The 14,419-nt window shown below is 40.2% G+C and overlaps 1 protein-coding gene across 1 annotated transcript; it reads right to left on the reverse strand.

The window, feature by feature from the left end:
* Positions 1-57: 57 nt before the first annotated feature.
* LOC115684549 (aconitate hydratase 1) lies at positions 58-6,408 on the reverse strand. The gene is made up of 20 exons (XM_030609323.2): positions 6,270-6,408; positions 6,070-6,174; positions 5,551-5,711; positions 5,359-5,451; positions 5,025-5,210; positions 4,677-4,838; positions 4,357-4,501; positions 4,105-4,247; positions 3,968-4,024; positions 3,815-3,894; positions 3,647-3,722; positions 3,040-3,225; positions 2,672-2,739; positions 2,479-2,597; positions 2,272-2,393; positions 2,028-2,126; positions 1,439-1,918; positions 888-986; positions 564-806; positions 58-472 (listed from the first exon to the last, which is right to left on the reverse strand). The coding sequence occupies exons 1-20, from the start codon at positions 6,271-6,273 to the stop codon at positions 398-400; spliced, it is 2,703 nt and encodes a 900-aa protein (XP_030465183.2). The 5' UTR covers positions 6,274-6,408; the 3' UTR covers positions 58-397.
* Positions 6,409-14,419: the final 8,011 nt, after the last annotated feature.

The following is a 14,419-nucleotide window of genomic DNA, read 5'->3' on the forward strand; positions in this document are numbered from 1 at the left end:
CATCATCTCAAACCAGAAGTAGGCAAACTGCTCGAGTAAATCACATTTCGGAAACAGTTGAAAATTCTCGTAGGCTTCTAAAATCCAACTCATTTGTCCGATAAAAACCGAACCCGAAAGCTTTTGGAACAGAATGAGAGGCCAACGATGGATTGTCTGACATATCATGAACGCCAACAGTGACCTCGTAATGTTAATTCATCTGCCACCCATGAGTCAGAATGATAATCATCCAAGAACGCAGAAATCGTCCCCATTTATTCCCCCGATTTATTCCTATTACAGCTGGAGGAGAACTCTCCAAAATAGAGAATTACTCGAGCCATGTCGACCGGGATGGGATGGAAAATGCTGGGAACACCAAGAAGAGTCGGCTCTGGGGAACTTGCCTGGTTGCTCAATGTCCAGCTCCGATCAAGTTCCTGATCACGTACTGCAGGATGCCCCCGTGATCAAAATAAGCCAGCTCAACCTTCATATGGAAGCGACCGAGACTTAGCAAGGAGACAAACAGATAATGGGTCTTTCAAGGATATAGATAAGTGACAGATTAATGCTGTTACCTCTGTGTCAAACCGCAGTGTGCACACAAATGACTTGCCATTGTCTGTCACCACCGTGATGTCCTGACCAGGCCTTATTTCACTCACGCTATTTGGAAGATTAATGGTGTAGCGTTCATGGCCGGTTAGTCCGAGCGTTTCTGCATCCTCCCCAGCCTTGAAACATAGAGGAACGATACCCATTCCCACTAGATTACTTCTGTGAATCCGCTCAAAGCTCTTTGCTATGACAGCTTTCACGCCCTGATACGAATTTACAGCTTAGTTGCAACCGAAGGTAAAATATGGACGAAATATTGAATGGGAAAGCATCAAAATGCTCACCAACAGCATTGGACCCTTGGCAGCCCAATCACGAGAACTTCCACTTCCATACTCAGCACCAGCCAAAATAATGGTGGCATGCCCCTCACTCTTGTACCTCTGCCACACAAGCGATAAAACTAGTATGAGCCACAATGGCACCAGTAACCAGATAATGAGACATCGAAGAAGCCCCTACTCAGCTAATGGAATATTAACCAGCAGGCGGACAATCAGCTGATTATCTTTAAAAAGTTCTCCCAATTAAGATGATATCATATTGACCTGTCAAATGAATCTCAACTAACAGTGGGATGACCCTAAAGGATGTTGCTAGGAGGCTGGTCTAGCCGGTATTAATGGACCAAACAAAAAATCAGCTTCTTTCAGACTTGCCAAGAATTTGCAGACAAAAACTAGTAAAAGACATTATAAGTCGTATTATTCTCAGGGGCAATCTAAATAGAATAACGTATCCAACCAACAACAGTAAATGATGAGGCCCCATCACGCATGACACTATCATTTGTGATGCGGTGTCTGTGTTGGATCTGCAGAGTGAAGAAAATTACCATGGCAACATCATAAACAGATAGTTTCTCCCCACTGGAGATGTGGATTGTTTTAGGTCCAACTTCTCCTTTCAGCAACTTGTTGACAATGCGAATGTTAGCAAAAGTTCCTCTCGCCATAATCTCATCATTCCCTCGGCGACTTCCATAAGAGTTGAAGTCTCTTCTATCAACCCCGCGTTCCATTAGATACCTTGCAGCAGGGCTATCCTTGTGAATGCTACCAGCTGGAGAAATATGGTCAGTCGTGATGCTGTCCCCAAAGTTCAGTAAGCAGTAAGCATCTTTCACGCCATGTGGGCCAGGAGGAGACATCGTCATGCTCTTGAAATATGGTGGGTCATGAATGTACGTTGATGTAGGATCCCAAGCATAGAGGGTGCTAGAAGGTGTAGATAACTGATTCCACATAGGATTTCCTTTAGTGATAGCTTCATATGTAGCCATGAACATATCTGGAAGCACGTTCGATTGGACAACCTGAAGACAGGTTATACAAGAGAAAAAAACACAATCACCAAATATGATCTCTCTAATTATTAGTCAAAGTGAAGATTTCTATAAGCTCCTAGCAAATTTAGTGACTTACAGTTGCCACTTCTTCATTTGACGGCCAAATGTCTCTCAAGTATACTTTTCTTCCATCTTTTCCTTCCCCAATGGGCTCAGTTTCAAAATCAATATCTACCTGCAAAAGTTGTCTCCCATGAGGATTACGCTAAAAAACTAGATTTGCAATAACAAAGAAAAGCAAACTCTGAGGAAAATATTAAGTTTGGAGTAGATCGCTAATAAAGAACTAACAACTGCAAATATAACTAGATGTTACATACTGTGCCAGCTAGAGCATAGGCAACCACGAGAGGGGGAGAAGCCAGATAGTTAGCCCTAGTTAGGGGGTGAACACGACCTTCAAAATTTCTGTTTCCAGACAATACAGCTGCAGCTACAAGATCTGATATTGTGTGCAAATTCGACAGTTAAGTGAGCTTATAACAATTTCTTGATGATATTATGCAGGATTATGAATTAATTTCTACCATTTTCAGTAATAGCTGATGCAACTGATTCATCAATATCACCCGAGTTCCCAATGCATGTAGTGCATCCATAGCCAACAATGTTGAATCCTAACTGGTTCAAATATGTCTGCAAGCCACTGCAAAAACAACAACTCTAGCTTAGCAAGAAGATCCACAGCTGCTGACATTGAAGGAATATCTGGGAAAGCACCTCTTCTGCAAATATTTGGTCACAACGCCAGAGCCCGGAGCAAGACTCGTCTTAATCCATGGTTTTACCTGACACAAGATTTATTTTGTTCAGGTAAAAGAACTAAGTCATCTACAACCAAATGTAGCAACTCATCAGAATTTTCTGTTAATAATTTTAAAGTATGCGCATGGCTTCCAGCTGCATCTGTACAATCCTCAAATATATCAGCGGACAATAAAAAGAGTAAACTTTTAAGAGGTGCATGCAGATGCACATGAGCCTACACTGTCACGTGATCGATGTAGCAAATCCCATATTATCTAAACGTGTTGTTTGATTGCCTAATATATTCTACTTTGTCAGAAGAAGAGTTTTAGCCAGCCAACCTCCAATCCTAATTCACAAGCCTTCTTTGCTACCAAAGCACCACCAAGCATTACGCTAGGATTTGAAGTATTTGTGCAGCTAGTAATAGCTGCTATAACAACATCCCCATGCCGAAGCTGAGCTGGAGTCTCACGGAATCTGAACTCTGCAACCTTTCCCTGTGATTCCTTTGGTATAGCAAAACCCTGCAAAGGCATGTAAGAAAAACAGTCAAAATCCAAAGTAAAATGCAGAAAAAGAAAATCAATAATATTCCAGAAAAAGAAAAAGGCATTTAGGCTCCTCAACTCTTTGACACCATAGTTCAAAAATTCAATGTACGTAAGACAAGACTGCATAAAGATTTAGACGAATAAAGCTGCTCATCATTCAACTTCCGTACAGTTAAAGCAAAAAAAAGGTCCGGTGGAATTGATGTCAGTAGTAAGCACAAGTCAACACGGACATAGTTAGTTACCTATTTTGTTCAAGTATGTTTACCAGAGTACAAGCACAGCATGTGGGGAATTATTCACTTCCTAAATTTTGGAACCAACAAAGAGTCCCATAACCATACACACCCATGATCACTTAAAAAGAGTATACAAAGATTACAGGAAGCCTCACCTTAAATCCAACTCTATTATCCAAGCATGCATGCCAATCAGCTTTCATTTCTTTCAGTGGAACTCGATCATGTGGCCTGGAAAGTGTTGATTCTTAGCCAATAGAAGGGTGAGGGAGGCCAAACTAAACCTTCTTTATTATGACAGAATTTTATTCACAGTGGATTACCTTTTAGGACCCGAAATACATGGTTCAACATCGTTAAGATCCAGTTCCAGATATGACGAGTATGTTCTCTTCACTTGGGGCTGCTTCCAACAAAAAGATCCTTAGCAAGAAATAATGATGGACTCATAGAGTCAAAATATTCATAAAGCTCACCTCATTGTAGTCCACAAACATCTTATTCGCCCGCAAGTAAGATTCGATCATGGAAACCTATGAAGTTGCTTAAGTTAATACGAGTAAGTGCTCAGTAGTCAGTAGAAATTATTGTGATGATCTCCATAATTACTTACAGTTTCATCACTTCTGCCAGTCAATTTCAGATACTGCAGAGTGACATGATCAACAGGGAAAAAGCCCATAGTGGCACCATATTCGGGTGACATGTTAGCGATGGTGGCACGATCTGCCAATGACAGTTCGCTCATTCCTTCCCCTGCATAGGCAACGCGACATTTAAAGCGAGAGGAACATAGAAGGATTCAGTGGCTACAGAATAGCTTAAACGGAAAGGAGTGACATGGCAGGGGTATCAGAAGATGTACCATAAAACTCCACGAATTTTCCCACAACGCCATGCTTCCTCAGCATTTGCGTTACAGTCAAGACCAGATCGGTTGCTGTTACCCCATCTCTCAGCTTCCCAGTTAATTTAAACCCAACCACACCAGGAAGGACCATGCTCATCGGCTGCGTCAAAATAAATGTCGAAAATGAAAGCGCTAGAAAATGACTGAAAAAACAAATGGATGTAAGTTCATACTCTAGAAACATCCTGACAAGGGCATATTTAGTGTCAAGGTGACACTCCTCTATCAGCCATCTGCAGTAAGTAGAAAGGAATTCAGTTATCGAATCCTTTTACCTGCCCAAGCATTGCAGCTTCTGCTTCTATTCCTCCAACTCCCCAACCAGCAACTCCCAATCCGTCTATCATAGTTGTATGTGAATCGGTACCGACAACACTATCAGGGTAAAGCATGCCGTTTGTGTTGAAGACCACCCTGCCAAGATATTCTAGATTAACCTGCAAATGATTCCAGCTCAGTTTGTCAACTCAATGATGCAGGTCAAATTGCACATTCTTATAGAACAGAGTATGTAATAGTTCTACCAGGAGTATATACAGTTTTCTAAACTTCTTAAGTTCAAGTCATACATAAGATCAGTAAAAATTTGACTATCCTGGAGTATGCACTTTATGTTGCACTACCTGGTGGACAATCCCTGATCCAGGAGGAACAACAAGCATATTATGAAATGCAGTTGAACCCCACTTGAGAAAGCCAAATCTTTCTTCGTTCCGATGAAACTCAAGTTCCATATTTGCCTGGACAGCATTTTCTGACCTTGCCACATCAACCTGAACCGAGTGGTCGATAACAAGATCCACCGGAACCTGCACGATGATTCACACGTTCACAAATGATAGTTTAACTGCTCGTACACATGGAAACAAACTTCCTTCACCACCAATGAATATTAATCGAGCTAAACAACTACAAGGTCAAGCTGGAATCAGCGATCTGCAGACATATAAAGCTCACCAGCGGGTTGATTTTATTTGGATCTCCCCCAAGGCTATTCATCGCATCACGCATGCAAGCAAGATCAACAACAGCAGGCACCCCAGTAAAATCCTGATACAAATGACAAACGCATCATCAAAATTCAAGTATCGCAACTCTTTAGAACCTCAATTAGCATCAACCAGACACGATGTGTGCAGCTCTATGTACCTGTAGCAGCACTCTAGCGGGCTTAAACGGGATCTCAACTTGTCTAGGAGAAGTGTTCTCCCAGTCGATGATCTTCTCGACATCCTTGCTTTTGACCTGGAACTCGTCGCAGTTTCGAATAGCCGACTCCAGGAGAATCCTAATAGAGTACGGCAACCTATCTGAAGTACAAACAACGGAGATTGAATTGAATGGGTAGTTATGGCACACGCCACTCTTATCTGGCAACAGAGGACCGTCAACCTCGCGCCCGCTCGAAAATCTCGAAACTACCGGAAATGAGCAAACGCCACTCGCGCCAAACGCCAAGCAAAAGCCCCACTTCCGAAGCGCCATCAACCCATCATTTCCAATCCCGTAACACGGGAACCACGCACAAACCCAGACCGAACACGTCCGTTCCCGAGAGGCCCCACGCTCCGGCCCACCCCCACCAGCATCAAAGACATCGAAAGAAAGAAAGCAAACGACGACGACAAGAAGGAGGAGGAGGAGGAGGAGGAGAAACGGAACACTGACCAATCCGAGGATCGCCGAGGGCCGGGAGAGAGAAGTATCGGCCGAACGCGCCACCTCCGGGCCTCTCGAGCGCCTTCAGGATGCTCCCGAAAGGATTCTCGCAAGCTGCACGATGCCGGAACGAACAAAAGATCAGCCAAGTTTTCAACGCCGCGGACAACGCATCGATCGGAAACGGAGACGGGGGAAGCGGGCTTTACCCATGGCGGAAGATCGGACGGTGCGAACCGCGCGGCCGACGGCGAGACGCAGAAGCGCAGAGATTGGACAGGGATCTGAACCCCACACCCGCACTCACACAGATATAGAGAGAGAAACTAGAGAGAGAGAGAGCGAGGGGGAGACGCTAGAGAGAGAAGGTAGGGTTTTATCAATAGATTATCCGGGAGAGATCAGAGGATTTCTAGAGAGAGAGAGAGAGAGGGGGTGGGGGTAGGTGATGGACATGGGAAAGGAAGAAAAGATGCAATGAACTTGTTTTGCGCGGGCCGCTGCGTGTGTGTGTCTCTCTCTCTATCTCTTCTTTTGTCTGCATCGTTCGAGGACAACGCCAGGGGGGGAAACGCGAACGCCGAGGCCGCGGCGGTGACGGTGGCGGCGGCGGCGGCGGTGACCCGCCGGAGCTGAGGCTGACGTCACGTGGTCCCCTCTCTTTTATCTTATCCGGTGTTTGTTGTTACGCGGGACCGGGACGAGATTGGATGTGGCGAAAATGAAATCCGGATTCTGGAATCGCGCATGGAGGGCGTGGCGGAAGTGGATAGAACTACTCGTTCCGAAGCAATTCAGACGCAACTCGAGCTAGAGATGTCATCGGACTAAAAAAAAAAAATCTAGAAGTGTCGAAATGGGTCGAAAACCCGTTTATTAACCAATATATAATGGACTGGGTCGTTTGTTAATTGGGTTGATATGTGTCTAAGTAATAAAGTCCGATAAAATGTGGATTTTTAATGGGTCTAATGCTCGAATCACCTTCGATCCCTCTTCACTTGTCTTCGGGTTCATGTAAGGGGTTTTCGGATGGGACACCTTATTTTCTAGTTTTATCTTTTACTCATAATCTTCTTTTTTTCAAAATTAAAAGCTTTCGAAAATCGTGAAAAGTTAATATATGATTTTACATGTCCATATTTATTGACTTATTGATTTTAAGAGATATCAAATACTTCATCGTGAAGCTCAAAAAATTTGGAATAAAGAAAAAAGTTGCGAATAAGTACAAAATCTTATTTTGAACCTTACAAAAAAATTACTAAAAATTTTATCTTTTACTCGCTACACACATAATATAAAAGTTCTTATTCTTAAATATTTATGTGTTTTAGGTCATGGAATTAGCATTGTATATAAATGGGTTAATGGGTTGATTTAAGTCGGATTAGTTTTTCAACTCGACCACTTATTTGGCGGCTCGATTAGTCAAAAAAAAAAAATACTTCATCGTGAAGTGATAAAAATTTGTGAATAAAGAAAAAGTTGTGAATAAGTAGAAAATCTTATTTTGAAACTTACAAAAAAATTACTAAAATCTTTATCTTTTACTCGCTACACACATAGCATAAAAGTTCTTATTCTTAAATATTTATGTGTTTTAGGTCATCGAATTAGCATTGTATATAAATGGGTACAAATGGGTTAATTGGTTGATTTAAGTCGGATTATTTTTCAACTCGACCCACTTATTTGGCGGCTCTAGTCAAAACATAACTCCACCACCATCATCCCCTAGAATGCAAGAGGGCTAAACTAAGTGATAAATGGGTTGCTGGATTTGTTGAGATTGCCTCCAATATAATTATAGCTATTATGCTTCCTTTAGTATTCGCATTCCCACTCCATCGGTTGTTGGACAATCACAATACATACTAGGAAAGGTTGCGCCAATAATCCTAAGCATTGAGTCGTTGTGCAATCAAGGTCTTGAACATGTAAATTTGTGCAATCAAATCTTCCCACCTCTTTTCATTAGTGCGATTTAGTCATTTCGACAAAGTCACGGCTAAAGTTGATGACATGGGTTGTTCTTAATATGTTTCAATATAGATGGAATTGATATGGCGCTCCATCAAGAAAAGTGAAAAGCCAAAAAAAAATTGGAAAAATTGGAAGGATAGTATATATATTCATTATTTTGTTGAATACATTGGATTATTACCACGAAAAACCTAAAACCGATACACATGAAAAATTTACCTCAAATTAATTTTTTGACCACCAAAAACCCAAAACCGGTACACTTGTAATGAATTTACCCCCCGTTAATTTCTGTTAAATTTTATTGTCAAATTATTTAGTAATTAACGCATAATAGTTGACAAATGTATTGTTTGTCCAAAGTGTACTAGTTTGTAATTTTTTTGTATTAATTCAATTTAATGGAGGGTAAATTTGTCATAAATATATCAGTTTGGGGTTTTTTGTGGTCAAAAAATTAGTTTTTGGCAAATTTATTATAGATGTATCAGTTTTGAGTTTTTCATTATATTAACCCTAAAAATTTAATATAACTTTGATTATCATTGTCATGCACTTTAGATTCTATTGGAAGTGGAAACACGTCAAGTGTTGCCCCAGTAAAAACAGCCTTTTGACATTTAAAAGATAGGTTAATTCATAATCCTTGTTTCTCAACCAACGTGGAACAACGCTATCTTTTGATGTTCTCACACACGACACAAGTCTTGCTCTTATAGGAGAAACAATGTCTTACGTGTGTTCGTCTTCACTTATGTCATGTGTTGACTGAACTTTGCGAATGATGGAGCATACTCAAGCCCTATAAAATTCCACAATTTGAGACCAATTCCAAGCTTTCACCTTGAACTAAGGCTATTTTGTCTTTACACTGGTGGCTCGCGGCCGACTGCCTCGCCCCGTCGCTCACGGTGAACACGAGGCGGTGGTGGGGCAGAATTTCCCCCGGCGGGGCAGGGATGGCCCCGTGCCCACCCCGGAGACGGTGGCTCTTTTTGTTACTTTAATTTTTTTTTTGGTTTGTTTTGGTTTTTCTCCGATTTTTTTTTGGTTTTTTGGTTTTGCCTTTAATTCTTTGTTTTCAAATTTCTTCTATTTTTTCCTGATGCGGCACCACATTTGCAAAGCAAATTAAAAGATGCAGCGCGAAATTCTAGCATGTCACATCACCAAATTTGGCCGCGGGCTCACCGGAAAGATTAAATGAGGATTTGATTTCGCAGTTATTTTTGCGATTAGGATTTTTCGAAATTAACTAATGAATATGGTCGCCCAAAAAAAAAAAACACAAAATAAAAAGTACAACTTGCATGTCGAATAGACTCATATGAAATAATAGACTCATATGAAATCACAAATTAAAAACAAGTTAAGTACGCAAAAATAGCTTTTGGACCTAAGATTCTCTTTTGGACTACCTAAACGTGGGCACTTGTCATGACAATCCCACCCACTACATGGTTTCAGACATTAAAACTTTGATGAATTTGGAAGATTCGGATGACATGTTGACCCTTTTTCGCCGAAGCTATTAAAGAAAAGGTAGTGCTAATATATAATTGGTCTTTCAGTACGTACCCCAATCAAAAGCAAAAAAAGGAAATACATTTTATTTAAGATCGTGTTGGATTTGCCACGTCAGCTGAATTTGGCTGGATTCGATGTCGGGCGAACTCGATTAGAAAATCTATGAAGGTAGAAGGGCCTGATTAGGCAAATTAAACGTACGGGGACTCGATTAGAAAAACCGCGAAAGTAGAAGGACGAACTATAGAATTTCCTAATATATTTTGATGCGAAATTGTATTAACATCATTTTATGATCCTAGTGGAGTAATGCTGAACTTTCTTGACGTGCTTTTATAAGAAAAATGACAATATATGTAATTGTCCATATCTCGAACCACATAAATTCCATCCCGTGTATTATTAATATAGCCCATGGGAGCTAGAAGGAAAACCTATTAAGGCTCAATTTACGATTATTATAGATTAGTAACATTAAGGCTCAGTTTGTTTCGCGAAAAATGAATTATTGGGAAAAGATTTTCCTAAAAATAATCACTTGTATTGCTTAAAATAATTAGTCGGTGAAACATACTTTCATTATCGATAACAATTTATGTATAAATATTTTCTTGAATGATGAAAATATCTTTCGTTCATTCATTTTTTCAAGCAATATAATTAATCGTTTTTAGGAAAATGTTTTCATAAATCATTCATTTCCGTTACAAAAATGAACGAATAAAAATATTTTCATCGTCAACGAAAACACTTATTGTTGACTAATTATATCGAGTAATACAAACGATCATTTTAAAGAAATTTTTTTCCAAATAATTTATTTTTCGCGAAACGAGCGAAGCCTAAAAATGAATCACGAAATCTAATTAAGACAGCACAATCCTGGGCCTGGGCTTGATGTTGTCAATTGTCCAAAAGGGGCCTGGGCTTGTTTCATCAGTCGGTTTGGATTTTGAGGTTCCAGTGAACGATAGAATGGGATGGCCGGCATGGCAACAGTAATTTGGTAAGCACAGGGGCCGTCCGGTCCAACCGGATCCTACCTTCACCGGCTCTCGTGTACAGTATACGGATCCGTATCTCTCTCTCCTTCTTCTCGATTCACCTCTCAAAGTCGTGATACGTTAGCCATTAAACAAGAAAGCGCTAATGGCGTATCGCGTGTGGACCGACTCTCTGCACTTGATCACGACGGAATGTCGTGAAATTGAAAGAAAAATTGCCTTTTCACAGCATTTCAAATTTAATTACGACTGAGCAATGCAAAATCGTACACGACAGTATTTCTACTGTATAATATTTTGACAAAATATTAGACTGCAGTGTTGTCCATAGAATCGGAATAGATGATTTTGAGTTCGAATCTTTCTATACCCCTATTTCCCTTGCTAACTCCATTTCCCTACATTAATGTTTGGCCCAAAGTCCAACCTATTTTTGGCACTAGTCTAGGAAACTTCTCAACAAGAAAACGAGGCAATGGCCATGCAAACTTTGCATACTCTTCTCTGCAAATATTTTGTCTCTACCCTCCTTCGGCCTCTCTCGCCCATTCGAATTTCGAACCACTAATCACGTGATAAAGACAATCACGAAATATTCAACTTACGTAATAACAGTTGAGATTTGCCGGTACACCAAAACCGAGAGAGAGGCAGAGGATCCCTAGCGGGACAAACCCGGGCCCGATGCCATATGAGCCTAGACAGGTTCTTTTTGCATGCTTTGGCAACTCTTTGCTCCCCAATGCCATTTGATCTTCATGTGCATTCGGATAACGGTGCATTGATTGGCTGCAAAAGACAAGAATAATTCGTTCGCATGATGAATCAAGAGACCTTTTCGTGCATGAGCGTTAGCCCCTTGAATCATTATGAAGGTGGTCCAAATCCTAAGTTTGGTTAATTCCTTGTTTTACTCCACAAAAATTTTCCTCGAGACCTCCACAATAGCACCCAATTCGGTTGACTTCTCGAGCAACAACACCATCCACATCTTCTTCAACTTGACGGGCTCTTCTCAGGTCATTGATGTTAGCTTACCCACCAAGAGAACGGGACAAAAAAAAAGAAAATCAAGTCAATGCCACAAAGAAGGAATTCGATTAGGCCGGTTTGATTAGGAGCAAATCTTTTGGTTGTTATGGCGAGAGATTTGTCTTTGCTTCTAGGAATTTGGAGAGAAGGGCAAGACCATACGTAATCACTAATCGTTGTATCTTTAGGTTCCTCAGTCCTCAAGGCAATTTTTGTATATTCCATGTTGCCATTGAAAATCAGCCCTTTGCTTTGATTTGGTCATAGGAGACATTACCTCTTGCGAAGGGAAAAATTAAAGTGGAAAACATCGATCGATGCCGAAAGCTATTATAAAATAGCCACTAGGTGGAAGAAAGTTAACTATACACGTTAAAATCCCGTATTCGACTGAACGTGACATTAACGCTCCCTTCTTATGTGCAAACTGGACTTGTTATAGCATAAGTAACGCAACATCGCGAAGGACATGAAATTTGACTCCGATACGATATTGAAAGTCCCGTAAAAACACATGAACTAAATACTAAGTGGACTGAGACTATACATTTTAGATTCATATAAATCCCGTATTCAAATGATACGCTACACGGAGTCTGCCGGTTTTTGTGATGACTCAGCTGAGATTTTTCCTAATTCTCGTAGGATGCAGGGAAGAAAAAAAGAAGAATACGGAAGAGAAAAAATCGAACTTGTAAGAATTCGATCCTTAGTTTTATTGATGGCCCTTGACGAGAAATAATCGCCGTCGTCGTTGTAATTAGTATTAGGGATATTCAAAAAGGTACCGCTTTCGCTCTTCTACATTTTAGCGCACAAGATTGCTTCTTGAGTTTTGTTATCATACACCAAAATCACAATTTCACATCGATTTACATTTGTTGTTATTTACAAGATTTCCGTTCTAAACCAAAATATCCATGCCCTATAAAATAAGCTAGTCCATTAATTCCGCCCCTCCCTCCCTCCGCACAATCTCAGACCACAAGTTGCCTGAGGTCACGAACTTGATCATTGCACAACGCCCTCGAGCACAAACATAACAAAAGTCGCGCTTTTAAGCGTGGAGTATTGCACGACACGCGCACACACGAGCATGCGCACACACACATGTAGAGAGAGAGAGAGAGAGAGAGAGAGGGGTTGCAATTATCGGCAGAAGTGTTTTGGTAATTAGAGAGCTAATAAACGTTGTGTGGAACTTTTGAAAGGAAAGGGCAATGTGATCTTTTTGTTTATGTTTCGTAAGATGCAAAGTGATAGTTTTGAAATTAGGAAGAGAGAAAGATGGAAAGATGCAAAACTAATTGAGGCTGATTTCATCAACCGTCCCTCGTTATCTTACATCATCATTAAAGGCAACGTGTGACTTATATCGGAAGTGATAGGATGCCCGAACTTTCCAACCACCGTGACTCGCGAACTTATAGTTATCGAGCTAATAAATGTGTTTTGGTCTGACTTACTGACCAAATGGCATTGTCCACGTCACGAAGGACTCTTTCAGTTCATAGACATTGGCTTACCCACCAAATGATGGGAGCAAAATCAAGTGAATGCCATAATTTAGAGTTTCCGGACAGGCCGAGAACCAGCCAGAAGGGAGGAGAACGATTGGACTGGAGATCAAAGCAAATCATTTGATTGGTATAGCAAGAGATTTGCCTTTCCTTCTACCACTTTGGAGAGAAGGCAGACTTAGGTCATCATTACAACTATACCAGTTTGGATAAAATTTTCAAGAAATTTTGTATATTCCATGTTGCAATTAAAGTTAGGGTTAATATCGCGAAAAACCCCAAACTGGTATATCTGTGATAATTTTATCCAAAACTAATTTTTTGACCACCAAAAATCCCAAACCCGGTACGGCTGTGACAAATTTACCGTCAGTTTATTTCCATTAAATTTTACTGTTAATTGCTTTGTTAATGACACGCGACAATTGTCGGATATGCCAATTTTATGTTTTACCCTTCGTTTGTCACAGGCGTACCAGTTTATGATTTTTTGTGGTATTAATTCATTTAATGAAAACTAATAGAGGGTAAATTTGTCATAAATGTACCAGTTCGGGATTTTTGGTGGTCAAAAAATTAGTTTGGAGTAAATTTGTCACCAGTGTATCAATTTGGGATTTTTCATGGTCAAAATATTAGTTTGGGGTAAAATTGTCATATGTGTACCAGTTTTGGGTTTTTCGTGATATTAACCCTTAAAGTTATCTACTCGGCCAGCCCTCTCGCTCTTTGATTTGGTCATAGGAGACATTACCTCTTTGGACGGGAAAATTATAGTATAAAATACTTATTCCAAGAGTTTTATAAAATAGCCGTTAGGTGAAAGAAAATACATTACTTAAGTCGAAGTCATGTATTCAACGGAAGGTGCAATGACACTTTAACACATCTTCTTACGTGCAAATTGCACCGAAACAATATAAATAAGGTAACATCATGAATGGCGTAAGAGTTAACTCTGATACGATATCATAAAAAAAACATAAATTATATATTAGATGGACTGAGACTATACATTTTAGAGCCATAGAAATCCCTTATTCAAATGATGTAGTACACTAAATTTACCAATATCTTAGGATGACTCAACTGGGATCTTTTTACCAATATCTTAGGATGACTCAACTGGGATCTTTCTAATTCTCAAAAAATGAGGAGAAGAAAAAAGAGAAAAATACAAAAGAGAAAAAACTGAAGTTACAAATATTCGGTCCTTAGATTTATTGATTGCCCTCGACGAGTAATAGTGGTCGTCGTCGTCGTGATCATTATTATTATGGAGATTAAGAA

Source organism: Syzygium oleosum, unplaced genomic scaffold (genome assembly GCF_021117445.2).
Source record: "Syzygium oleosum isolate NSW1041296 unplaced genomic scaffold, Sole_v2.1 Sole_v2.08, whole genome shotgun sequence".
In the NCBI taxonomy this organism is placed as follows: domain Eukaryota; kingdom Viridiplantae; phylum Streptophyta; class Magnoliopsida; order Myrtales; family Myrtaceae; genus Syzygium; species Syzygium oleosum.